The 27,985-nt window shown below is 39.9% G+C and overlaps 1 protein-coding gene across 3 annotated transcripts in view; it reads right to left on the bottom strand.

The window, feature by feature from the left end:
- The window catches only part of NOX4 (NADPH oxidase 4), a 104,282-nt gene that overhangs the window by 29,349 nt on the left and 46,948 nt on the right, over nt 1–27,985 (bottom strand). For all 3 annotated transcript variants that reach the window (XM_015852361.1, XM_015852360.1, XM_015852362.2), the window contains one exon: nt 15,667–15,748. In XM_015852361.1, coding sequence (XP_015707847.1) covers nt 15,667–15,748 — 82 coding nt within the window. The remainder of the gene's footprint in view (nt 1–15,666; nt 15,749–27,985) is intronic.

Raw genomic sequence — 27,985 nt, 5'->3', positions numbered from 1 at the left:
TCCTTGGTTGGGTATAGAAGAACAAAATCACCTATTGTTCAGCTTATACCCTCAAAAGGCCCAGGGATGACTGAAGAAGAATTTATGGATAGCCTTTCTTACTGCTTTAGACCATTCACTTACCTCATTAAAAAGGTCTGTAAAATCAGTATGAAAATTGCAATCAAATATAATTATATATTCAAACAACTCTGTTCTCTCAAAGAAGTACATGTACTTTCTGTACCAAATTCTTGGTTCAATATTTTTAATTAATGTTACATTAATTCTCCTCCATGGCATCCTTTTTACTGCCATTTTTATACAATGTTTCCAAAAAGTGTTCCTTTGATTAAAGATCACAAATGATTTAATTTTATTGCAAGAAGAAATAATCCAATTTGCCACTTATTTCCTCAATAATGACAATAACTTTGGCGAGGCGCCTTGCCTTTCCGAACATTGTCTCCTACCAATTCTGTTCCAGATAATGAAGTAAAATTAAAAGGAAGAGTATTTGTGGTGGCTGCACCACCCACTGTTAACTTGCCTTTTGAAAATTTACTTTGTTGTATCATTAAGTGATGAGATGCTGCTTCAGACCAATACCCCCAACCAGACTGGACGTTAGCCAGGTTTCTCCACAACTCATTCAATGCCACCATTCTAGTTATCTGCCCACCTTACAGCACAAAGTATTTCTGATTTGAAGTAATTAACTTCAGTACTTGACCTTCTGTCTATCGTAATAGTCAGAGGAAGCTTTTCCTTGACTATACTGTTGGCTTTGGTGGCCACTTCAGAGATGCCATCTAGCAGAGTGCATAGATCCTTCTCACAAGGAGTGATGACATTAGCACTAAGCTCTTTTCCTCCCTTGGTAAACCACACTCCCCTCAGCCAGTGTTCAGGTATCTTCAAGTTGTTATTAAAATAAAGAATGAAAAAAAGGAGACAAATATTTTCATCAGAGTTTAGTACTCAGGAGAGCCTAACAGTATATACAAGAGATGTAGCAGCCTCTTATGAAAGCTGCTTTGCACTTACATGTATATACATATGTAAGAAGCACATACTATATCAAAGATTAAAGTACTTTACATGACACATGACTTGGGGGAAAAATCACTGTAAGATGACATCCACACTGCTGGTTGTCTTTTCCAGCCAAGCTTCCATACACCTTCGGCCACAGAAAAGTTAACCGACAAATCCCAAGGATGACAAGCAGAAACTGAAGTCCTAGACAGGTAGATGGAGAAACAAAAGGCAAGAAGAAGCTGGCCAGAGTGCTGGAAGACAGAGATGGCAGCAGATCAGTCTGAAGACAAGGCCAGGCAGATCTGAATCCATTCAAAAGCAGCCCACTTAGGCTCTCTGGACTGTATTGAGTAGACATGACAAATTAAAAGTGATGGCTGTTAGAAGAACAAAGCAAAGAAGAATAAATCACAACAAATGCTGCAGTCACAATGAAACAGTCAGTCCTGGAATAAAATGGGATCCTCAGTATATAGCAAAACTGAGCAGAAACATAATGTCCCCAAGAGAAAAACTGCCATGTGCTGCTGCTGCTACCTCTTCTCTGTCCTTGGGCATACAATGTGTAAGGTAAAGCAATTTAGTTCAGTCATAAGTCTATCTGTTCTCTGGAAAACTCCATTTGTAAGGAAGTCTCTCACAACTGCACTTCCTTTAAGGAAAGATGCACTCTGTGAGCCTCATATCCTAAACAAGACTGTTACTGTGCCTATAGGAATAGGTTTCCTTCAGGGCAGATACTGAGAATCATAAAATGGGTTAGAAGAGACCTTGAAGATCATCCAGTTCCAGCTCCCTGCCGTGATCAGGGATGACACTGCAAGAAAATGATTACTGGTTTGGGATTATGTTAAGCATCTCTGCTTTACAAAGAAGTTTTCTAAATATTGTTTTGACTGTTGAGAACTGAGGTCTGCAAGAAAGCAACTTCAAATGGCTTCCAGATGTTCAGGGACAGTCAGACAAGCTCATTTCCTTAGATGAGCAGCTTCTTATCTGTAAAGTAATACAGAAAACTGGCTAAGCTAAACTGAAAGAAGGAACACCTGTCGAAAGCCAGAGTGAACCACACACAGGCACAATAAAATAGCAGATTAAGGATGAGATCACTGTTTGCAGAAGGAATTTCTGAAGTCAATAGAAGCCTATAGATTAATCTATACAGAGATTCACAAGCAGAAGCTTATCAAGCTACTGGAGCGTTTACTGCATTACATCACAGATGAGCTCAATCCAGCCCTGAACATCTTGACCTCTTCATTGTTTTTCTCTGAATAGGCTCCAACTTCTCATTTTGAGTTCTGTTTAAAAGTGAATGGCCCATTATTGTCTGCAGTATTCCAATTTCAGTCCTGCCAAGACTCTATATAATGGCATCATTATTCATAGGTGGTAGTGTCATCATTATTACCTTTCCAGACATACAAAGATATGCCTGTACCACCCTCTGGTCTCTTGGGTTATCCAGAAATGAAGCATTTTTAATCCCTTTAATTCTGATATTTCTTCATGCTCTTATCTTTCTGTGTACCACAAGAGGGTACACGATAACAAAGAGAATCTTATAGTTAGCATTTCTATGAAATTCTATTAAGAAGCTGAGAGAGAAAAGATGACCCCAACCATGACAGATGAGCAAGAGACTTTGCAAGAGAGAGTGGAGGGAATGGTGTTTAAACTCACTCTAAGCACTTCAAATAGAACATTTGTCTCATAGCCTGTCCTACTCTTGCTTTTCGTAAATATAGTGAAGGTTGTAACCTGCTGTTTGCAAAACACTGCTATAGGGCACTGTGATGAAATAGCAAGAGCAGAGGCTGGACATCACTGCAGAACACATCTGTCACAGATTCCAAGCCTAAGAAAAAGGTACCCTGGGGCTTTTGCTGTAGGTCCAAGTGCATTTTCTACTGAGCGGGCACTGTGAAGTTCTATGAATATACAGAGAAATCACAGTGTGTGTGACTGGTCTTGTCACTCAGGAGATACACAGAAAATCTGATTTGTGAGACTTCTTGCATAAAATGAGCGTCCTGCAGCTCTGCGCTGGTTAAGCTTATCCCTGTCATGTTCTCTGTCACTGTAAAATGCAGATCACAGAACTGTGCCCCAGGTCTGACCTCAAATGCCAGTTTATATGGGTCTGAGAGGAACACTACTCCTGACTTTTAATACAGTCTCTCTGATCCACTGTCATTTCCAGAATGTCATTCAATTCTTCAGCTATGCTCTTCGTTTTAGTATAATAAGGCAGCAACACTTTCTCAGCTTCCATGAGCTTAATTTAATAGGTATCTGATTCATCTTATTTGACTTGAGCACACCTGAAACTTGCCAGATCGTGCAGAAGCTTCAATCCGTCTGCTCTGCACTGTGTTATCTTCCCTATCCCAACACCATCTAAGCATTTAATTACCTTGGTGTTTACAGTTTTCTCCTTGTCAGTCATTACTTAAGATATTAAAAACAACAAGTCCCAAGATTAATTCCTGCATATTTGATACCTCACTCCATTTTAAATTGTCTGCTTAAAAATTATTCACTGTTTTTTACCTGATTTCTTTCTTTTTTTCTTTTCCTTCCTTCCTTCCTTCCTTCCTTCCTTCCTTCCTTCCTTCCTTCCTTCCTTCCTTCCTTCCTTCCTTCCTTCCTTCCTCCATTCCTTCCTTCCTTCCTTCCTTCTTCCTTCCTTCCTTTCCTTCCTTCCTTCTTCCTTCCTTCCTTCCTTCCTTCCTTCCTTCCTTCCTTCCTTCCTTCCTTCCTTCCATATACTATGCAGTATTTTGCAGTATTTTGCCCAGAGAAGCCATGGATGCCCCATCCCAGGAGACGTTCAAGGTGACGCTTTCTGTCTGAGCACCTGATCAAGCTGTAGCTGTCCTGTTCATTGCAGGGGAATTAGACTAGATGACCTTTAAAGGTCCTTTCCAACTAAACGATTCTACAGTTCTTATTTAGACAACTCTCAATGAAAAGACAGAATCATAGCATCACAGAACTGCTCAGGTTGGAAAAAAAACTTAAAGCCCATCAAGTCCAGCCACAAAACAGTTTCCTTCAAGGACAAAAATATCTTTTTTAGCATGAACTTTATAAAGAGCACAAAAAGAAAGGATGAACGTAGCAACTCAAGCACTTTGCTGGGACTCAAAGACCCCAGACTAAATGAGTTCTCTGCCGTACCTTCCCCAGGAGAACCTGGGCATGTCAGCTGGATACTGTCTGATAGTATTTATACACAGGAATAATTTCATATATTTTTCCAACACTGCAAAGCACTGCAACGATGACCTCATAAAAAGGCTGAGAGACCTGGAGAAACATCTCTCATGGTGGTCATAAACCATATAAGTATATAGATGACACTAATAAGTAAATGAAAGGAGAGGGAAGGCAACAACACACAAATGACTGTTCCTAGAGTTGCCTTGTTTTATATTTTTTCTAGTGACAGCTTTTATCTGTGGACCTCTCAGATACACAGCTTAAACTGATAGCTTCGTATCTCATTGGAGAACATCCAGCAAGCCAAACGTGAAAGAAAGGATAAAAATGACTTCAAGTAAAAGCTTCAGTCCTTTAAATTCCCTTTGAATTCTGTGTCATCATTTTGGTTGACCTTACATGGCACTTGACCGAACAGGGTGTTGTTTAACCGCAAGTGACCCAATGATGACGAAACCACACATAATTTAGAAGCACTCTTGATTTTCTTTTTTTAATTTTTATTTTTCTGTGAACAATTTTTATGGGCAATGTCCCTTGAAGTATCATCCATGAAGCCACCTTTGCTGCAGACAAAACAAGACACCCCACCTTACCAAAATGAAACCCTTTTCTAAAATTGATGTTAAATATTTCAGCCAAAGGTCTCTACTTTTGACATCATAAGACAGACAGAACAAGGAAACAAGTCAAACTTAATTGGTTTTTAATTGCCAAAATATTTCCACTCTCTGCAGATGTTATTCACTTGTGCCAAAATCTGAGTTCAGGGCCAAGTAATTAACAACAAAGTTAATCCAATGACGGGGGTTCATCTGGCCATGTACAGCTCGCACAGGCAATGAGCAGAGAAATAGATTTCTTAAGGTCCAGTGATGCTTCTTAGTTACTTGCATCCAACCTGTTCCATTTTGCTATCAAATGACTTCAGAAAGTCAGTCCAAATTTTGGTAACCACCATTTACATCCATCTCTTAAAGTGCTTTCCTTAATTGCAGTGCAATTCTACACTAAGACGTACTATTAAATACCCCAGAGCTAGTTCCCATTATTTAAATCATATGTAAACAAAATGCATATTGTTAAAAACAAAAGAAAAGAAAACAACCCACATATTCAAAAAGGAAATTGCTGCTGCAAATGGGGCAGTGAAAGTTAGAAGTTTCCCACCTCAGAAGTGCTGCTTCTGCTGACTCTGAAAGAGGGAAGCAGGGACTGAGCCCTTAGGGACAGCCCTTCTGCTGCATTTACAGCTTGGAATGAGATGTTCAAGTGCATGCTAATGACTCCCTGGGTGAAAGAAGCCTTGGGGACACCAGACTCAGACTATTTTCTCCAGGGAATATAGTGCTCAGCAAATAAATTAGCCAGACTTTCCTTAAACCCTTCTCCCCAGCAGAAGACAGAAGGATCTCACGTTGTCAGTCTATATCAGCACCTCTTGCCTGTCACATAAGTGCCTACAGGATCTCATTACAATTAGAGCCTTATAAAGCTGAACAAGCTCATTAAATTCTGTTCTGCTGAACCCATAAGGTAAACCTGTTCATTTGAATTAAGGTATCTTTCTTCATGTAACATGAGGACTGCATGCAAAATAGAAAGCTGCATCTGTCTCTCCCTTCCTCCCTTCCCTCCCTTCCTCCTCCCACTACGATCACACAATATCCAGCAGCATTCCACTTCCTTTCAAGCCCTTCAGGCACCAAATTCAAACACAGAGCTTTTTCTTAATTTCATCAGCAATTCTGACATATGTGATCTGAAGCAAAATTTCCTGTCCTCTCCTTGAAACAAAGAAGGGCTGAAAGATAAGCAAGAATACGCCTGAATCAAGTGTTTATTTCCTCCATTTGAGCAAAGGGAGTGAGATCTCTCCAGTACACTTCAAACTCCTACTGCTGAAATGATTAGCAGAAAGCTCACTTTGAAAAGACCCTGCAAATAAATGGCCACATTTCAAATACTGTTCACTTACCCGTGTAAAAAAGGACAATTCAGCCTATTCAAAAGAACTTCAGAAATACTTTAGCAAAGTGTCAGCAGTATAATTAAGAAATTCAGGGTTTTTCTTTTTTTTTTCTTTCTTTTTTTTTTTTTTATTGTGATTTATCTAAAACAAGATGTAATTACACTGTAAACATTCCAATCTTAGAAGACAATATTATAGAATCACAGAATCATTAGGAAAAGACCACTAAGATCACCATCAATCCATCACCACCATGCCCACTAACCATGTCCCTCAGTGCCACATCTTCACACTCTTTTTTAACATCTCTATGGATGAAAAGCAAGAAGGTCTCCCCTGAGTCTCCTCTTCTCCAGACTGAACAATCCCAGCTCCCTCAGCTGCTCCCCATAAGACTTGTGCTCCAGACCCCTCACAGAATTGCTGCCTTTCTCTGGACATGCACCTGGGTCTCAATGTCTTTCTTGTATGAAGGGTCCAGAACTTAACACAGATCTCAAGGTGAAGCCCCACCACTGCCCAGTACACCTAGAAGTTAATTTATGCCTTAAAAATATGGTAAGCAGTGAAGGGAAATACACGGCTATTACATCATGACAAAACATCACAAGGCACTGTTCCTTATGAAAGCAAGAGCCGAGAGCACTTACACTGCACAAGCTACAGGACAGGTTACAGTTTCCAAAGTTAAATAAGAGTTAGGGCAGCAGGACTATTCCCATGTATTTTTTGGAGCATGCAAAGGTTCCCGGAGGAATGAGGAAACTTCCTTGGTTTTAAATTATTTTCCACCATGCACAAACTTAATTTAAATCTCGTATTACATATACCATGACAGCAATGGATAATAAACACATAAAGTGTTACATGAAAACAATTAGGCTTTAAAGTAAATTATTTAGTATCTCTTCTTTCCAGTTGGTGCCTATAGCTCAGCTGCCATTGCTTTGAGGGGAGAAAAAATGTCATTACATTTATGATACCAAGGGAGAAGCACTGTGAGGCACCTCACTCACTACACGCAATGCTTCAGTTCAGGTGCAGACATTTACACTAGTAATTTTCTGTCAAATCTATAACCCACACACTTTTTTTCATTAAAAACAGCCACTAGAATCTCTGAATATCACCCAATTCATCATCCCCATGCAATAACTGTACAAATCTTGTACTCTAGCTGCTTTTGTGGTAGGACTTTTCTACTTCAGTCTCCAGTTCTAGTCACGAGCAGCTTGAGCTAGCTGATTAGGCAACACTCATAACAGATTTGGCAGCTAATATCACGGGCTGTTGCTGCTCTGCAGCTGCTAACAATGTTTTCCAGCTGCTGGCTGTCTGGCTGCTCAATAACACTTGTGCTTCTTACAAACCACTTGACGTGGATGTAGAAGAATTTACCTTTGGGCAAGACTGGCCTACTAGGCACCATCTACCAGGAGCCAACTCCTGTCCCAGTGATTGAAGATAATTAACTGCTGCAATAACTTATTATGGGATTAAATGAATTCCCAACACAGACAGTTTTTTAAGACTAGAAAGATACTCCTGAGCATAGTTCTAGACTCAATGCTGAGGCACGTTCCTTCATGAAGAGTGTTTGATGTATGTGTTTACTTGAGGATGCTCAGTGCAGCGTGGCCTGGTTGATATCCCACTGCCCAGAGCTCCTATTCCTTCCTCAGAGATGGTACAGGATGGCTGTTAGATCAACATGGGCATCTCTCTCTGTTTCTGATTAGCACCAAGAGCTTCAAGTCCAATACTGCATGAAAAAGAATTGTGTAGTATCTGTTATGTACATAAGGAAGCCTGGCACTCAGAACTGAACCACTCCATCAGTGCTTACTGTCAAAAGGTTGATGAAACTGAAATTTAGGCTCATGACTTGATGAGACCATCCCTGCCAATTTTATGGAAAACTATGAAAATTAAAAGCTTTTTTTTTTATGAAAAACTTATACTCGTTCTGCCACCTTTGGGACAGCACCAGAGTGTTCTGTTTTCTGAAGCATTAAGTGGTTTGAAGGGAGACTGGTGGCACAGCTGAGACTGATCTCACAGCTTTCCTGCTTCAAACCTTGTTTGGGCAAGAGCCAGAACAGCAATGAGCACTGCTATAATTCTGCCCTCCTTAGACATCGGGAAATACAGTTTTTGTTGCACCTTCTGTGAAATACAAAGGAAGACTCAGTAAGCAACTCCTTTTTCCTTTCCAATTTCTTTAACATCTTTAGGGGCATAATATTGTCCATTGTCTTCTTTATTCTAACTGGAATTCACCTCTTTCCCTTTTTTCACCAAGACTAACAAAGCACCAACAAAAGATGCTGGCTCCTTGACAGGTTCTGTGTAAAACTCAGCTTCAGCGGTCACATGCTGAAAGCACAGGGCCACAAATTAAATTGCTAATGTGCAGGTAGGTGTATAGGACTGACTGACTGAATCTTCCCTTTTGTTCACGGACTTAAGGAGGAAGTCACTACTGTCAACAACCACGATTCGATCGCATTTGCTTTTCTCTCTGAAGAGCCCAGTGATTGGATTTCTGTAGCTATGGTAATTGTGAAACTTTTTTTTTTTTTCAACTAGTCTTAACCATTACATTTAAAACTATGATAAAACTGGATACGAGGCCAGAAGGGATCACTGAAACTCCCCTGCATAATGAATCAAAGAACTCTTCTAATATTTTCTGCACCAAACTACTATCACTTCTATTTGAGCTGCTTAAAAAAAAACTTCCTTCAAGAAATCTGGTGCTCAGTAGAGGGCAGGTATATATTAACTAAATCAACAGGGCTTATCAAGAACTGCACTCACGCTCCCAAACAGCAAAATGAAAACCAGCTGCAATGTTCTGTCTTCTACCATTCACTCTGTACAAAGCAATGATTTCACCTCCTAAGTATTTTGAAAGGTTTAGGAATCTTTTATTTTCAGTCAACCCTTCTCCCTTCTCAACTGGGAGCACTGTAATGTTTTGCATAAAGCAGATTATGCCTGCTAATGAGCCACAGCTATGCTATCATAAACAGAGCTAAGTTGAACTTGAAATGTAAAGTCTGAGCACTTCTGAAGGCAGCAGCAAAATTCCCTTCTACTTTAAGGGGACTCACTCCCTCTACATCGTTGGTACTTGAACTCAAGGCCTTTGGAAACAAAACAAAAGTGTCTTTATTTTGCGCTAGAAGCTACTGGGGCATTGCACTGATATTATAAACAAATAAAACCCCTGTCTCAAGGAATAGATGACCCATATTTGAATTTAATGTACCATTATAAATATTGTAAGGTATCAAGTTTCCTTGCTTGATATTATGTGGATATGTCCACATATCTATTAGTAGGCTCATAGCTCAAACGTACAGAACAAATTACAGTCCTCCTTCTTTCCATTTTCCTTATGGTTTCAAGAAAACCAAGCCAATATTTGCATTTTTATTAACATGATTACTCCTACAACATGACTGTTGTTTTTATAAACAGCTATCAGACTTTATCCTGCTGTCACTGTTGCTTGTGCCATTTGGTAAAAATCCCAAATTACAATGAAATGTCATTTTTCTTACAGTGGAGATTTTATGTTCATGCAATTCAACTCTGCGCTGCATAGCAAACTATACAGGATAACATGATACTGCTGAAAGGCCAATGTAAAAAAAAAAAAGGAAAATGGATGAAAGCTTAAGAGCCAAAAAAACCTCCACCAACTACTAAAAAACACCCCAAAACATTATTCTCTATAAACACGTTGAGCTTATTTAAGTGCCACTGCTGATTCCTTCAGCAGGTACCTTTTTCTAATCACCTAATGAATCTAAATGCTCTGAGTTCCCTGAGACTCAGACTAACTGAGGGCTCAGTGCAGCTGTGAGATAGTGAACTTCCAGCCCACATTTTGCAATAAATCTTGGAACACTTCAAAAACAGAAATCTTCACGCTTGGAGCACTTAGTACAGTACATAAAGCACTGTACTGCTTGTGTGGGCACTACTGAAAAGCTCTTTCACTTGGTATCTTCCCATGTGATTTCAGCAATATAAACAGACCACGTGTTCTTGTAGCAGGAAACAGGATGGATGCTATTTTATATGAAAGAGCCAACTGCACAAACCTGAAAAGACAGCAGAAGACCTGATTTCTATTCCTGGTGTATTTCTATTTCTGTAACAATAGAGAACAGCTTTTGTAAAGCACTTCACAGAAACCCAATTTTAGAAAATCACTGTAAAAATTTGACTCTTCTTTTTAAAATTATAAAACTCCTTGTCTTATATTGAAGAGTGAGTGACAAAAGATGTTAAGTCATACTGTTACCCCTTGCTCAACACCAAGGAAACTGGTGTTGCCTTTGCTTCTAATGTGAAATGAACTGGATTTCTAGGACACGAACCTGCTTGCTACTCCTGTGTAGTAAATCTGGGATGCAGGGGGAACCTCCACAGATGTGATGTTTATGCACTGTAAGTTCCAGGAGCCACACGCCAGGACTCATTGCTTTTTCTGGTTAGCCACAAATTACTTTTATCTCTAAAAGGAAAAACATTCTTAAGACAATTACAAATAAGATGAAACATTTATTTCTGGGGTATTATTTATGAAATATTTGAAGCTTCTTGGCTCCGATCTCAAGATGTAGTAAATTGGCATGAACCCATTACAGATCCATTATCATTAAAATGAATAGCAGTTGGGAGCCAGATGGCACAACAGTTTAGGGCACTAAGTTTCAGCCGCCTATTTGTCTAGACTGCTCCATGATGAGAATTGAATAACATCATTTGGCTTTGTCTGAGCTAAAAATGTCAACACCTCAACAGAGACGACCTTCAAAGATATATATTTGAGCCTACATATATATAAAGGTATGGGTTTGGGATTTTCTGGATTTTTTTGTGCCATGAAAATGACCAGTATTTTGGTACACATACACCAAGTCTACCTTAATTTATGAAGAGTACATGGCAAAGAAAGGCTTATAAGTTTATGACATGTGGAAATTAAATATATTTCAAATATTCTTTTACGTTATTATACCTTCTAGGTTCCAAGTTTATTCTTTTTTCTCCGAAGTTCAGCATCTTGTTATTTAGTTAAATAATAATACAGTGTTTGGCTTCAGTCACTTTTCAATTAACTATAAAGAAGTACTGCTATGTCTGCATATGAGCATTAAAGAAACAAAAATACTTAATTCCTGTCTACATTCCTAAAAAAAAGGAAAAAAAAAAACAAAACGGAAAAGTTTTAAAAAGAGAACATAAGTTATTAGAGAACTTCACCCTGCAACAAAGTTTTATCTATATGATAATGTTTTTAAATAACCTCTAACCACTCATAGGGAGGTGTCACTTCCTGTAGAGCTTCCTTGTTTGGCAGACAACGGTACAATGAAATGGCAGATTGGAAACTGATGATAAAGAAATTTATGCTATGCATGTGTGAAGCAACTGAAACAAGTGAATCTAACAGTTTATGATTTTTCCCGTTTTAATGTCACAGAATTCCTGTACTGGGGATCCCAGGCCAGGACGCAGCACTCCAGATGGGGCCACACAAGAGCAGAGTAGAGAGGGACAATCACCTCCCTGTCTCTGATGGCCGCCCCTCTTCTGATGGAGACCAGGATACCATCTGCTTTCTGAGCTTCAAGAGAGCACTGCTGTCTCATGTTAAGCTTTTGATGCATCAGGACCTCCAGGTCTTTCTCTGCAGGGCTACTTTCAAGGACTGCTCCTCCCACTCTGGGATTCCTCCAGCCCAAATGCAAAAACCTTGCACTTCGTTGTGTTGCTGTGTTGAACCCCATTAGATTCATTCAGGCCCATCTTTCAAGTCTGCTGAGATCCCTCTAAATGGCATCCCTTCCTTCCACCTTGTCAACCACACCACTCAGCTTGGTGCCACCAGCAAACTTGCTGAGGGTGCACTCAATTCTGTCACCATTGTCAATGACAAACATGTTAAAGAGCCCCAGACCCAAGACTGACCCCTGGGGAACAACGCTCATTACTGACCTTCGCCTGGACATAGAACCATTAGCCACCACCCTCTGTCTGCAGCCTTTCAACCAATTTCATGTTACTTTGGGGGGGAAGGGATAATCCCAGTTGTCCTGTCACTACCTACATGTGTAGAAAGTTAAATTTCCTCTTGTTTCATAATCTCCTTTTAAATAGTAGAAGATGACTGGAAGTTTTGGGCAGTGTTGGCCTCAATCCTGCCCTGTTAACTTACCAACTGAGGCTCTCCCCAGGTGGTACCATTTGGAGGCTGATATCAGCCCCTGCCTGCCCACAGCTGCAGGTTTATTCTTAGTGTTCGGAATGTGAATTCCTACAGACAGGGCAATGGTTTCACGTCAACTAGGAAACAGATTTTCCCCACCAAACATTTTACTGTGGATGGGCAGTTTCCTGATGAGCTGGATGGGGGGGGGGTCCGGTAATGTCCAGTTTCATCTTCTGAAGCTCATTTGAGGTATGGATAAGATTTACCTGGACTGGACTTCTCCCCCAAGTTCAGTAACCTGTAGTTGCAGTAATACTGTAGTACAGTATGTTTCATTATGAAACCCTACCGCATTTATGCGAGAACATACTTTCATAACTCTTCCCTAATAACTGCAGTTTTCCCAAGACACAGTTGCACTGTCATGTGAAAGAAGCACAAGATGATGTTCAACACCCACTATGCAAACTCAATATGAAAAGCCAGCACTGGTGCAGTGCTTCATCTAAAATCATGGGCTGCACTGATAACAAGTGCTCAAGTTTCCATGCTAGTTGCGGACATGAACAGCTAAGCCAAGGAAGCACTGAGATGAGCAAAGTGGCTTTACAAGCCTGAATCTCCATGAGCTCTGGCTCCTCTATAACCTGCCTGACGTGTCAGACCAGATATTTCATTTAGTCATCAACAGCAGAATAAATCAGACAAACACAAGGGTCATCAAAAGATCTGACATTTCTTCCTGCGTCAACTAAGTCTGCAAAGTATAACTCTTTGACATGTTTACCCAAAAAATTCAAAACAATATGCTAGAAATCTACTTGCAGATATTCCAGTGCACAGACATGTCTGAGAACAAACACGTACTCAAAGATAACATGCTACTTCATGAGATGGAGTTCAGATCTTAATAAAACCAGAACATAATTCAGCCCAGAAGACCAAGCTTTCTACACCTTACAGAACTGATGAATCCTTACGGTTTGCTCATTTTGCCTTTAATATTTCTACTATTGCTCTGAATATCCTGGGTGATACTGATCATCTTCTTTTCCCACCTCCTTCTTTTGGGTACATGTCTCTCAAATATGTGCAAATGTTTGCTCATTCTAACTACTAAACCTCGCTCATTCAGGCTATTCATCTAAACCTTCATTCTAATTGCTCTTCAGTTTTTAACCTTCCGTATCTGTAGGTCGTTCTTAAGCATTACAAGTTTCAGCCTGTGCTCCACAATAAGGTCACATTAAAATGACCTTACTGCTCAGATCCTTACATAGTACAAATGATTACTGCTTAGCTGAAGTCAATGAAGGAACACTCATCTATGAGATCTGTCTGTTTATTATCTTGATTTCTGTTGACAGATCTTTTAATGAAAATGAGCACATGAAAGTGAAAAATTGAAATGGGAATAAGACAGAATACATCATGAAGATGAGCATGTTTTCTACCTTGCTGAATGCAAGGATTTCACCTGAAAAAGAACCCCCAGGGAAATTAGGACATGTCAACAGCATTCAACTAACTTGTAAATGAAGTATAATAAACAATGAATTTCTGTAAGCAAGCAAATATACAAAGATTAATGATGCTATAAGAAGGAATCTATTGTTTGTAACAACATATACAAAATTTTCTTTCAATCAAGTGCCAAAGCTTGACTGATTTTTTGCATAATGGAAATCACTCAATTTCCCAAGTAACGTGGCTGAAAACATTTATCATTTCATTTACAGGGCCACTGTAAGTTCAAATATCCCCATGTATGATCTTGAAAGAGTTGTAACTTGGACTGAGCAGAAAAGAACAGATACTCATTCCCCTACAGATTTGATAATGCATTTGGTGATGATGATACTGTGCTGCCAACAATATTAGCAATAAGCTGCATATAAAAATGGAAAGTCAGGTAGTTTATGAATGATTTGTACAGAGGTAAGGAGGATAAACTTCCTTCTCAGGCCAGTCTGATGGTATCCACACCACGAGAAAAAACAGCTAAGCTAAATAAAGCTTTTTGCTACTGTGGAAAAATTACTATTGTAGTGCTCCTACGGGTGAAAGACCAAAGTAATAATACATGGAAGTCCTAATGAAACAAGCAGAGCAGTCAGACAACTTAAGGTATCTCCCAGAGTCTCATATATTGTACCTCTACGATAGTCCAGTAAAACAATAACAATACGTGACGCAAACAATAGAATCAGGGGTAGAAACCTTTCACCCTTGAAGTAAATGCAAAAGTTTCACTGTTTGGGAGATAAGGATTCACCCAACTGCTTTTATTTTCAAGTATTTACAGTGAAGAGGTGACCAGCTCTCAGCACTCAGCTCCTCTACCTGCTGCATGCTTTAAAAACAGTCGTAAGATTTTCAGAGCTGTATTTAGCAAGTAGCTCCACTGGCTTCTTACATATTACAGGAACCAGTTAATGATTAAAATAATGATGATTAAAATGAATAACTTTGCTGACTACCATCATTGTTGCTGGCTTGTCTCCAGGAATTTATATTTCCCTTTCCTCCCTCCATTCATCCCACACATTCCCTCCATGTCTCACTGTGTCCGCAATTAATAGGAGGACTATCTCTTCTTCTTCCTTCCCCCTCACTGCCTTTTTCCAAGACTTCACTGAAATTCAGTTTCTTTAAAATAATACAACAAGCAATGCTTATTGTTTCATTTGTATATGTCATATAAGAGAAAGAGATGAAGTCAATACAACTACACCATGAAAAAACACACAACACTGCTCTTTTGTTTTGTCTGCATGTACATCCACAAAAAAATGGCAGCAAAAAAGTATTTTCTAGAGCTTGTAGTCTTCCTGAGGGGAGCCTGTTAAAATCCAAGGGAATCTGTCATTGCAAATGATGGAATCCCACAAGAGAGGAGTGGGGATTAGCTTGACAAAACATCTGCCTATGTCAACACACAGTGCCAAGCAAAACAAAGCTCCACTAGACTGATCCAGGCAGCTTAATGTCTGCACTCTGCCACCACCTCCCCCTGACAGCTGGGCATGCTTGCTGAGCATGTCTGCTTCTTTCTGACACTGTTGAAAGACTGAAAATCTCTGTGCAAGTGTGGCTCCGTAACAGTTCTGCCCTAGGACTTCACACCAAAAGCATGCACAGTGCTATAAATGCTTCACCCTCCTTGGCTTCAAATAGATAAGGATTATATCTCTCACAAGAAGACAGCGTTACTTACTTGGGATAGCGCCTTTGCTGAAAGATGGGCAGAATCTCTGCATCTTGATTTGAATGTAGAAGCAGTAAATCCCGAAATCTCTCTGTCAGGACAAAGGAAAAAAACAACAAACCCAGACTGTGACTCTGCGTTTTATGTTCAGGCAACCAGTAAGCAAGCAGTAGGATAAGTGAACTCCCTTCTCCAGCACTGATTATTAGCAAAGGGCCAGGCTAGGTTTGTAGTGAAGAAACTCTATATATCCACATAGACAAGACTCCTAAGACTAGAAATCACTCTTTCCTGTAAGCTCCTTTACTGGTATTTTAAAATGTTTTTGTTTCCATATAATGCTGAACTCCAATAGTACTCTATAAAGTTTCTGAGGTCTGCATATGGGACTTTTGGGTATTGCACATAGCAAGAAATTGTCCCTGACTTGAGGAGATCAGTCTAAACACAGAGGAGGAACAAATAATAATTCACCAAGCACTCAAAGAACATAGTAGTCTAAATGAATGCAAATTAATTCATCTAAATTAGATCAATATATAAGTCCTTGGGTAAAACTTACTCACATTTCTAAGGAAGGCTGAAAGAGTGCATTGCTCTTTGCTCATTACTATTGCCTCAGTTTCAGCTGGGACAGAATTGTTTTATTTTAGAGTTTGGTATGAGGCTACATTTTGGTTCTAGGAGAAAAACCATGCTGATAACATATTGGTGGTTATAGCTGCTGCTAAACAGCATTGTACAGAGCCCAGATTACTGATAGCAAATGGCCCAAGGACCTGGAAGGGAGAATTAGGACAGCTGACTTAAACAGGCCAAAGGGACATTCCATACCATAAGATATCATGAGGAAGAAGTTTTGAAGTGCATGGGAGTTCATCTCACTCCTTTCTGCTGCTTGGGGGGGTTAGCTGGGCATCAGTCGTGGGGTAGTAAGCAACTGTTTGTGCATCATTTGTTATATACATGTTATACACACTCACACACACACACATATATACACACACATAGTCCTAACCATTATCCTTTTCTCTATTGTAGTAAATAGTTTTCTCTCAACCCACAAGTTCGATTTCTTTTTTCTTTCAATTCTCTCCTTCACCTCACTTGGAAGGGGGTAGAGGCAGCAAACTGCTGGGTGGCACTCAGTCACCTGTCAGGTTAAACCACAACTGTCTATTTCAAAACCATGGGGTCATTTACAGTAGCTAAGTTTTTCTAACTTGGCTTCTCTGACCAATAGGTGTGGGGGCAGCTGCTTTGGGTAGCTGCCCTTACTTGATGTTCTATGCGTAGCTCGATGTAAAAGAGAAGTGGGATCCGTACAAGCTTCTACCAGTATCAATTTCTCAGTTTGCTGCAGATGGGAGCTTCCTCAAATTCTCTTGATAGAAAGAAGAAGAAACACACGTCAAACTCCTTTAGCACAGTTCTCAGCTCTCCATTGCATGGGCATGCTCTGCTTCTTCTCATGCTCTGCAACTTTTATTTAACTACTCCTCCAGTAGCACAGATACTGTGGGATGCTGCTGATACACTTCCCACCTTGGCACCTCCTGCTTTTCCTGCAACATCTATATAACTTAAAGGATCCAGCTACAGAGTTTAAGCCGCTACCACCTGCTGAGCCACTACTGTTTCTAGCCTGTGTTGTGTGTAGTAGCTGTGCTACATGTTTCTCTAAACTAGCATCTTTTCCATATACCATTCTGATTCTGGGAAGTGAACTTCCAACAAATGTAGACCATCCTTTCTCTGTATCCCTAGGTATCTCAAAACATCCTGCAAAATACTGTTTACAGCTAAGGATATCAGGGGATAGAGAATCAATTTAGATGACTCTTCCAGCTCCAAAAAGGAGTAATCTCCCACTTCTTTCAGTTTAGCATGTGATAGTTTTCTCAGCATTAACTTTTATGTATTATTATGTAATCACAGCTAAAATAGATCAACTTGGATACAATTCTGCTGAGTAACCATTTAAATGAATTTTTGCAAATATCTCAAAGAAAATGGCAGCAATGAAGAAACAAGGATTAATACTTGCTACCTTCACTTCCACATCTCTTCAAATTCAACTTTTGAAGCACTTGTACCCATAAAACTCTTACCACATCTTCAAAGGTAGCTCTTAGCGGTCCCTGTACCCGCCTGGGAAAGAGACAGGATGTGGCCAACAACGATAAATATAATGACGTAAAGATGGAAGCGAAATTCATTGGGCGTTTGTCAAAGAAGATCCTGCTCACTGTCTTCACAAAAACCTTCCCACTGTTGTTATTTACTTCTTTATGAACTTTCAAGAAGAGGCAAAGATTTTTTTATCACCAGTCCCTTGACACATGGCAATATGCTGCATACCACTGGTGCCACTCCAGGAGCTCTTTATAAATAGGCTTCCTATGAACAACAGCAGCCTTTGTATGTGTCTGGTGGAGGAGTGAGAGGAAGTTTTCAATGACAAACACTGAATAAGAGGACCTCCCTCCGTGACTAGAGTGTTTTGACCATCAGTACATGGTTTAAGCCACCACAATGAAGAATTTGATTAGTAAAATGTCTTCTTGGATCCTAATCTATTTGTTTTTATCATGTACAGCCAGGTGAGAAAGCAATGGAGAACACTGGGAGAAACTATCTCAGTTCAATATTGTGCAACATTACAGTACATTTAAGCATGGCAGGCTGGCCTAGCAAATGTTGCAAGAGCCTGTAATTTGGGAGAGACAAAACTCATCTCAAGTAGGGTGCAGACATGTCTCACACCAGTGTTCTGCCTGCATCCAGGCTGGGAGCCATATTCCATCACCAGCCTCCATTCTCTGACTTCTTAGGGTTCTACCCTTTCTCCTTGGCCTAGGCCTGGTGGCTGCATTCCATAACTCAGTTCAGCAAGCTGCCATCTTGAGAATATTTCAAATAGCAATGCGACACTGCTGGCCAGTATTGGGAGTGAAAGCAGCCAAAGCATCTGAAATTGGCTTAAACAGCCCTCCTACTGGATCATGTTTTAGTTAAAGTCAACTCTATTTTTTTTTTTCTTTTCCTGCCCTATGGCAAATTTCCCAGGCAGACGTGTTTTCTTTTCACCATATGAATTTATCCATTTTTCCATGGCAACACGTATGCTTATATGGTAGTATTCCACCTCATCTCACATATAACTTATAACTTATTCCAGTACGTCCTATAAATCTTAAGAGGAAGGGCACACTGAACAGAACTCTTTAGGATTAATTTCTGCACAGCATCATTATGTACAGGATTCACCCTTCAAGACTATGATATCCTCCATTACACATGAGCACACAGCTTGAAAGTCAAATTGGTACAAATGACACCACTGTCTTTAAGGACAATCCAGCAATGGAATGAGGGAGGTGGTGAGAGACGAGACATACGCTTGATGCTTCTACAACAGTATATCAGAAGCCTAAAGCACACGAAGGGAATGCTTTTCAAATTACAATAACAAACAAACAAAGGAAAGCAAACAACCAACAAATCACAACATCTTCCAAGACAGACAAAGGTGGAAGATAGAGGAGATAGGGGGATGTCAAAAAATGAAGATAGAATAGCTCTGGTGGAAGGGACCTCCAGAAATCATCGAGTCCAACTGCCTGACCTCTTCAAAGCTAACCAAAACTTCAAGTGTATTATCTAAATGTCTCTTGAACTGAAAGGTATAGGACTTCTTCCACTTCTCCAAGAAGCTCATTCCAGTGTTCTGCCACCCTCATACTATAGAAATGGAACTGGAAAAACTAAATAGTGTTATCAGTTGTAAAGCACAGAACACTGCAGTCCAGAAATCTATTTGCCTACCGAAAGATCTCTCTATATAATTATACCTTTGAAAATTTAGCAGACATGTTTCTGTAATTAACCTTGGGTTTCTGCTGTCACTGGAGACACAAATCTCAGCTCCATCTTTCACTACATGGACATCTGTAAACTCTATAATTTCTACCTAAAAACATCTGCCTCTTGTTTTGCAAAATGCTGATTAGTCTGGAACCTTCTGAGTTATGGACAACTCCTCAGTGCCTTGGAGCTATAAAAAAAATAATTAGGTCAGCTTTCTTAAAACTGCCAACGGCATTAGAAAAGATTTGAGACCCACTAATCTGTCTTGTTCTCAAGGTCTGTAAATTTGGAAATACTGTCATAAGAACTTCCTCGGTGCTTTAAAAAAAAAAGGATTTAGGGAGATGCCTTTGCCAGTGTGAAGGGCTATAAAAATATGATGAGTAACAAGATCGGATAAAACCAAAACGTCCAATATTTTACTCTGACCTGTGACTTATTAATGGTCAGAATTTCTGAAGTAAAGCAAATGTCACGTTAAACAGTTTTAGAGCTCAATGCTGTCAGAAATCCTGTGAGTTATACAGCAGCCCACTAGCAGAGCCGGGGATTTGTTAGACCTCTAAAGTTCAAAACCACTGTCCTAATGAAGAGATTTATTTTTTTCTCAAATGTGCCATACTTGAAGAGTATTTCCTCCACAGGATTAAGAGTTTATTCCACAACACAGTAGAACGTAGCTTTAACCTCAAAATATCATTATAAATACATGCTATGAGAGAAATGTTATTTGCATTGAATTTTATAGCAGTGAGTCCTACAATTGCTCCCTTTGGCTGTGAAGGGCTGTTCCCTCCTGTCTGAACTCCGTGACTCAACGCAGGGAGGCTCAACTAGCTCTTTCTTCATTAGTGATGCACTTTGGTCTTTCACAATGTGCCACAAGAAATGATGAGGCAATAGCTCTACCTCTCTTTATCTGTAAGTCATGATACTTGATGTAAAATACCCTTATACTCACCAAAGAAAAAGACTCTCAAAGTACTTACAGGCAGGGAGGCTCAGCTGAATTCTCTCTTTGTAATCTGTAATCTGATACAGAAACTAGAGAAAGCCCAACCTTTAAAAATCTACACAGAATTTTATCACTGAAATGAGCTACTCTCCAACTGTACAATTACTTCAGTACTATACAGCACTGCCAAGCTACAGAGGATATGCCTTTAAAAAGCTAAGCTTTACATGATTTTTCTATTAAGCCCTTGGATTCTCTTTGAAGTACTTGTCCAATTGTCCATCTAAACCTCTTCATCCCTTCCACATCCTCTGCCAAGGAATTCCAAGGCGTTTCTTCATTTTCTGTAATAAAGCCCTCTGCATGCAGAAATGGTGGTACATTTGCCTTGAGAGATATGTGAGGCTTTTAAATTACTGTTATACTAGTTTTTGGATTAACAGAATGCTACTTTATTTGGAAGCCGCACAGAGAAAAAACTCCATTTGCCATGCTTGTTAATAACAGGGCACAATTAGCATAATCCCTTCAGCTCGTCACATAAATAAATAAATAAATAAATGCAAACATTAAAAACAAAAAAGAAATTATAAAAATTTGTTCCTTTAATTATAGATTTTTCTGTTTTTAAACCTGTTACAGCTGAGCTGCAGAGATATTCACACAGCGCGAGTGAAATCCTCAAGGGAAAGCCCTGTGCTGTCAAGGCTGCCAGCAGCCACTTAGCAGAGCACAGCAAAGCATCTCAGCTTCATCTCCAAAACCACGTGGGTGTCTGGCATCTTCCTTGAGGAAACAGCACTTACAGTGCCCACAGTGAGTAAGGGAATATGTTAAGTTTATGTGAAGGGATGGAATTTAAAACTGTTTCTTGCAACGAAGAGCACAAATTGCCCACTGGTTTATTTCATTTGCTCTTACAAGAGGCTTCTCAGAGGATCTAGGTGCGCTAACTGTGTGCTAATTGTCACAGCAGCCATTTCAGCAAACCTCAACCAGGCAAAGACTGCTGGAACTCTTCCTCAAGCCCAAATCCCTCTTTCAGTGCTCAAAAATGGGCCCACAGCCCTCTGTAAACTCCCTTCCTGAGCCCCCGGTTCTCGAACAAACAGCAACGTAACTATTTGCATTCATACCCCTTTTCTCACGCTTTCTCCCATCCCCATGACCACAGCATTTAGTGCAGCAACACTTAAATGTTATAGCTTGAAAATAAGTCACAGATCCAAACAGTTTATCAACAGTGTCCACCATATAGGCTTCTCTCAAATTACCAGGCACACAACAATGCTTTGCATAAAGCTATGTCTGAATTTTACTCTCTCTAGATGGTCAAACATTTTGAATCCAAACTTTCCTAAAAATAACATCATGAGATTTTAAGACAGAGAAAAAAAAGCAAACAAACGGTGAATATCTATATATCTACATATCTAAATGCTGGAAGGAAAAGGAATTATACCCATAGTCATATAAATAACATTTAGTATTTCATGCAAATCACAATGACAGTAGAGTTCACTCGTGTCTCTCTTTCCCCACTTAAGAGTTGCCAACCTAAACTGAATCTGCCATGATGCAAGTGCCTTCCCCTCCAGGAGAGGTCACAGCACATTATTGCAAATACATCCTACAGCACCCTGATGGAGCTGTAGGTGTCCCTGTTTGTTGCAGGGGAGTTGGACTAAATGGCCTTTAAAGGTCCCTTCCAACTCAAATAATTCTATGATTCTGTGAAATCAGGAACTCAGCCAACAGAAGATACGGAAAGCTGGAGACATACAAATCCTAACAGGCAGTGGGGACAGCCTTTACAAGTGATATTTTTGGCCTCGAGACGGTGTTTTTGGCAAGCTGAATTTTTGGAAAAACAAATAATATTTCTCATGGAAACAGTAAATCAGCTTCTAAAAAACTACGGGGTGAAGGAGGGCATCTGCTATTTATTTACCAAGTCCTGCTCATATTTCTCAACCCCTACCCTTCCTTCCCCCCCCCCACCCCCCTAAAAAAAAAAACAAAAAAAACCCATAAAAATAAGAGGAAATATTACTGTATTCCCTGCTGTTTGCTTGCACTTTTCTGCCTCTTCATCAAACCTGCTGAAGGTTTTGCATGCCTGAAGGCCTGACAGTTTTTTTTTCTGGCTATTTCAGCTGATCTAATAAAAGATATTACCTCCCTCTGCAAAACTTGCACCTCATGGAATATTATTCCACTACAGAGTACTCTGGGCTAATCTGGTATGAATGTCACAAACAGTATAAATAAAAAGCATCACAATATCCTTTTTTAAGCAAGCTCCGTGACTTTACTCCTATGTATAGCAAGAAGTGGTTTAAATAAAGAGGAAGAGCACTAAGGCTGAGCTGCAGAAATGTGGGTTACAATGTCAGTGAAAAATATACAGGCATCATCCTGTGTTCACCTACTGCCTTTCATACCAGCATGTTGTTAATGAACAAGAACGCACACTCTGCTTCGCACATCCCACTGCACAACACTGCAATCCTATTTACATTTTGGCTATGGGAATTCCAGCCTATGAATTCTCTCCTACAAACTCTCCTTGAAGCACATGAGTTAATAATTAGATGATTGAGCCATTTGTCTCATTTGGGAATGTCACATTCAGCACGTAACAGGAGTCATTTCAAATTTCACTCATGAACCAGAAAATGTAAATATCTACTTTGCAGAATCTCACTCTCTATACAGTGTTTAAGGCATTTCTGCTTTGCTCCCTGGCAAAGCCTGAGAGATAAAAAGCAGGTTTTAGTTACAAATGGATTCAGTGGACTGACAGCCACAGAAGGAGTTCGTGCTATTAAGAAATGGATGGCATTAGCAGTTTCATTCCAACCCCACTAGGAATGAGCTCCCACATCTCTCTTCTGCACCCTTCTGACACAAAGGGACACGAAGTTCATAGCCCAGTACAGAGCTCTGCTTGGCATGTGGCTTAGTACGTGGTTTAAGCTTGTACAAAAAGCATAGCTATAATCCTTGTAAAGTAAACCTTTCTGTTCTGTTTACTGCAGAAGCCAAAACACCTATACTGCCAAGTATGTAAACCTGATGTTGGCCCAGGGTCAGGACAGTGCTTTCAGTGCATGTTCTGAGGTTTGGCTGGTAAAGGAAGAATGGTAAGTAATATCTCTGAGGCTGTCACACTCATTTTTATCCACAGGAATCTTATTTCCGCCGTTGGTAATTATATAGTTGGGTGGTGACAGGTTTTTTATAACCTTTATGATTGAATGGGATAAACCTCCTGGGGAAGTCTGGGATAGAGAAGAGTTGTGGTTACAAGATACTCCTCAAAAATTCTTGGATCACAGGCTGTATGCCACATAGAAAAACTCTTCAGCTGCTGCTTGATGAATCAACACACATGTAAAAGTCAAAGTCTAGATGGAGCAACATGGAAATGTGTGTGACAGTGGAAAGCTGGATTGCCAAGGGATAGAGGGAACCAAAGCTGAATCTGCCTAATCTGCCTCTTCAGAAGAGAACTAGCACTGACTTTAATGCATCTTGGAACAAAAAGATTTTCAAGCTGATCATTGCTGTTTTGATGTGGTATGGAGTTCCGGATGAGGACAAACAGCTGGCCAAAAGCAGCGGGGTACTTATCCTTAGAGTGAAGGAGAAAGGAAAAAGCTATAAAGGATCACAGAATAAATTAGATACAAGAACCCTTACCAGAACTTGAACATTACTATCATGCCTATAAGGAGCTAAGCAGTATTTGGTATTTAGATAATATTAAAATGCGACTCGTCTATTATTAAATCATGGTATCATTTGCAATATTGTCAAGAGTTTCATTAAACACACCACCGTGCTTCTGTACTGAACACAGAACAAATTCAGATCACATGATAATACCCTCACTCTTCCCATCCAGTTGTTAGATAAGACATCAGCAGAAATAAGGTGACAGGTAGGAGAAACCAAAGATTAATGAGCAATTCAAGACAGCATGATAAACAGTCATCTGAGAGGGCCATCAATCACAACTGTTGGCAATTTGTATGTTAACAGAGTGCTACACTTCATATCATCCCCACAGCCCACATCAGTGATGACGCTGCTATTGAACAGTGAGTCCAATTCAGTATTTCAAAGGAATATTGGAAGTTGAGAGAGTAAAAAACTGGCACTGGAACAGGTTGTCCAGAGAAACTGGGATGCCCCATCCCAGGAAATGTTCAAGGCCAAGTCGGATGGGGCCCAGATTTTGTGCAAGGTTTTGCTGCCCACAGTAGGGAGCTGGAACTAAATGGTCTTTAAAGTTCCTTCCACCCAAACAATTCTATGATTCTGTGATTTTATGGAAACAATAAATCATGGGAGCCACCACAGAGTTGAACTTCACGCACAGAAAGATCCCGCAGACATCCAAAGGCTGAAACTAAAAAATACGCTGACTAATTCAATCCCAAATTTAGTTTCTGGCTTATGCGAGCTTCTCTATAGAAATTCATCCACGAAATTCTAAAGCATCATGAAGGAACTGGGAGAATATATATGTAACTGTCCCTTCTGCTTATGGAGTTTACAGACATCAGCAGTTTCTACAGCAGTTATTCCAATTCTTTCGACATTCCCAATTTGAAACACTATTTTCCTAATTAACTACAGAACTATCACAGTCTGTTAGGAAAGGGTGGCAGAAATAAACCTCTTCAAGCTAATTTTAAGATATTTTAACTAACAATTGTGATAGCTCCCATTTTCAAGTCTGAAATGTGTTTGTATTTTTCATCTGCCCCTGAGGGAGAAGCTTCACTGAACTGAGAACAAACAAGAAGTTGGTCTGGAAGGCACTGCCCAACAAAACCTGAGAGGCATCCAAGCAAGTGGGCTACTGCCTCAGGGTAACACATGCATGAAAAGCTGGCATTTTTATGTCAACTCTCCCATTCCTCTGGAAACCATTACTCATCTGTTAAAGGTGTTCATACAAAGGAACCATGAAGTCCAGCTAGACTTCACATATTAAGTGCCTGAAGCAGCTTTGATCCTCTGCACAGAAACTACCACAAGAATGAGACCCCCATATGCATGAATCCAAAGAACTGGCAACTCTAGAGCAGCAACTTCATCTTCTCAACAAATCAAACACTGCAAAGAAACACAGGTTACTATAGCAAAAAGCCCACTCACGTACATCTCTTGGAGCCTTCCTATCCTGTAACTCTATTTTCAAGGTGAAGCATGGGTTGTCTTTTTTCTGTTTCCACTACATTCATTTAATTCCCATAGGTTGTTACATGCTAGTGAGCCCCAGAGCAGGAGCTTAGTAACAGAGTTACACATAACAAGGTGTATAAAGAAAGGACTTAGGAAACTTCAAGGCAACCTTCTGTCTGAAGGTTCTGACTGCTCAAATCAGAGACAATATAAATTATACTGGGTTTGGTATTCAATCTGCTGCAGTTCAAGTGTTCAACAATCCTCAGCTGGAGTCAAAACTTCAGACATGTTCTTTCAGCAATAACTCTTTATCCGGGGAAAAGGGGTTTTCAGCACGCAGCCAGTGAACTGAATCTGTTATCTTCCTTTTACTCCATTCCCCTAATCCTGCCTTTAATGAGCTGTTTACATGCATAAATAAAAAGATAATGAATGCTAATAGCACTGAAGAATAGAACTAGTATTCTTTCTAGCACATTTTGGCTAATTATATTGTTAAGGTATTTTAACCTCCCAGTAATGTAACAGTACTACTTTTATTACTAATATCAAATTATGTAAAAGAAACACAATTAAACCTTTTAAGCACTCAATTCTGAAATCTTCCTTAGAAGCATAAGTAGGATTCATTGAGAAGATAAGAATCAGCAGTCATAAAACATAAGAGAAAAAAATAACATCTCTTCCATCTCTGCCTTCAGCTTTCTGGAATGAACAACACTACCACAACATTAACACCTTTACACCCTGCCAGGAATCCCATGGAATGACTAAACACAACAAAATTCATGTTACTATGGAATGAGAAAAGCCCAAACAGAGCTGGAGGTAACAGGAAATGAAGTGAGCAACTGCTCATTAGAAGTGACTGGATAGCTTTAGAGAACCTTGGTAGCAATGACAGTGACCCCAGGACAACCCTTTCACATCCTGCTGGCAGACTCTGTAGTCCTATTATTCCTTCTCATCACCTTCTGCTTCACAGTCCTCCTGTGAAATAAGATCCACTAGGAATATGGCTGAAACTGTCAGAGTGACCCACTATTTCAGTGTCTTTCCAACTATTCCCTGCATTACTAAATACTATTTCTTTGCTAGCTCCCACACCAGCTAAGGGCAGCAATGTGTAGTGCACTTCAGATCTTCTCTATATTAGGAGCTTCAAGGTATTATGAGGGTAATTAAGATAGTCCACAAAGATATGACAAAATCTCGCTGTCCACAAAGGTTAGGTTATGCCTCCTTCAGAGCTAATTAGAAAGCATGTTTATTTTCATCCGGAGAGCAGTCAAAAAATCCTTAGTCTACTGCCAACAGGTCAAACAACTGCATTACAAATTATTCCTGTTTAAAAATAAGAATTCTGTGTTGTGTACTCCCTTGCTGAGATTTTAGTTCATAGAGGGTTAAACAAGATCCATGCTTTCATACACTTGCCATGTTCTGAGAAAAGAATCATAGAATCTTAGAATGGCCTGGGTTGAAAAGGAACACAGTGATCATCCAGTTCCAACCCCTCTGATACATGCAGGGTCACCAACCACCAGACCAGGCTGCCCAGAGCCACATCCAGCCTGGCCTTGAATGCCTCCATGGATGGGGCATCCACAACCTCCTTGGGCAACCTGTTCCAGTGTGTCACTGTTATTTTCAACTGAATAATATTTTTCTTTCCCCTGAAATTACTTGTTCCAAACCTGGATCTTCCAGAAAAAAAAAGAAAAAGAAAAAAGACTATGATAGTATCTGATAAAAAACCATAACCTGAAGGACCTCATGACCTTGCCTACCCTCATCTCCAGCAGGAAGAGTTAAGATAAGATACCTGTTTTCTGATGAGACATAGTTTTCTACAGTACTGCAGATCAATACACTAAAATAAGTAGGTCTCTCCAAAAGTAACGTTTCTTATTTACATCCATGGAAACTACAACAGTAGAAAGAGCAAAACAGCACTGTTTCCCAAAGCAAATTCTCAGCTATAAAACACAATTCCTTGATATAGTCATGGATGATGAAGAAAGCTATAAACTCAAGTTCAGAAGTATGGCTGTGCATGGCTGTTCACAGACAACTTATTTCTCACATCACCATCACTATTTGGCTTCCAGCAATTCTCAGAGAGCACCTATGAATATCAGTGGGTGCCATTCTTTGCACATGGAGGAACTCAATCACACACCTTTGCTTCATACACACTTCCATGTCAGATGCTATTTTGTCAGACTGCTCCTCTGCTGCCATCTGTCACACAGCATACAAATGCAGTGGAATACTGGTGGGGAGGGTCAACCTCTGCTG

Source organism: Coturnix japonica, chromosome 1 (genome assembly GCF_001577835.2).
Source record: "Coturnix japonica isolate 7356 chromosome 1, Coturnix japonica 2.1, whole genome shotgun sequence".
NCBI classification, from domain to species: Eukaryota; Metazoa; Chordata; class Aves; order Galliformes; family Phasianidae; genus Coturnix; species Coturnix japonica.
This window is presented reverse-complemented; position numbering and strand designations above follow the sequence as displayed.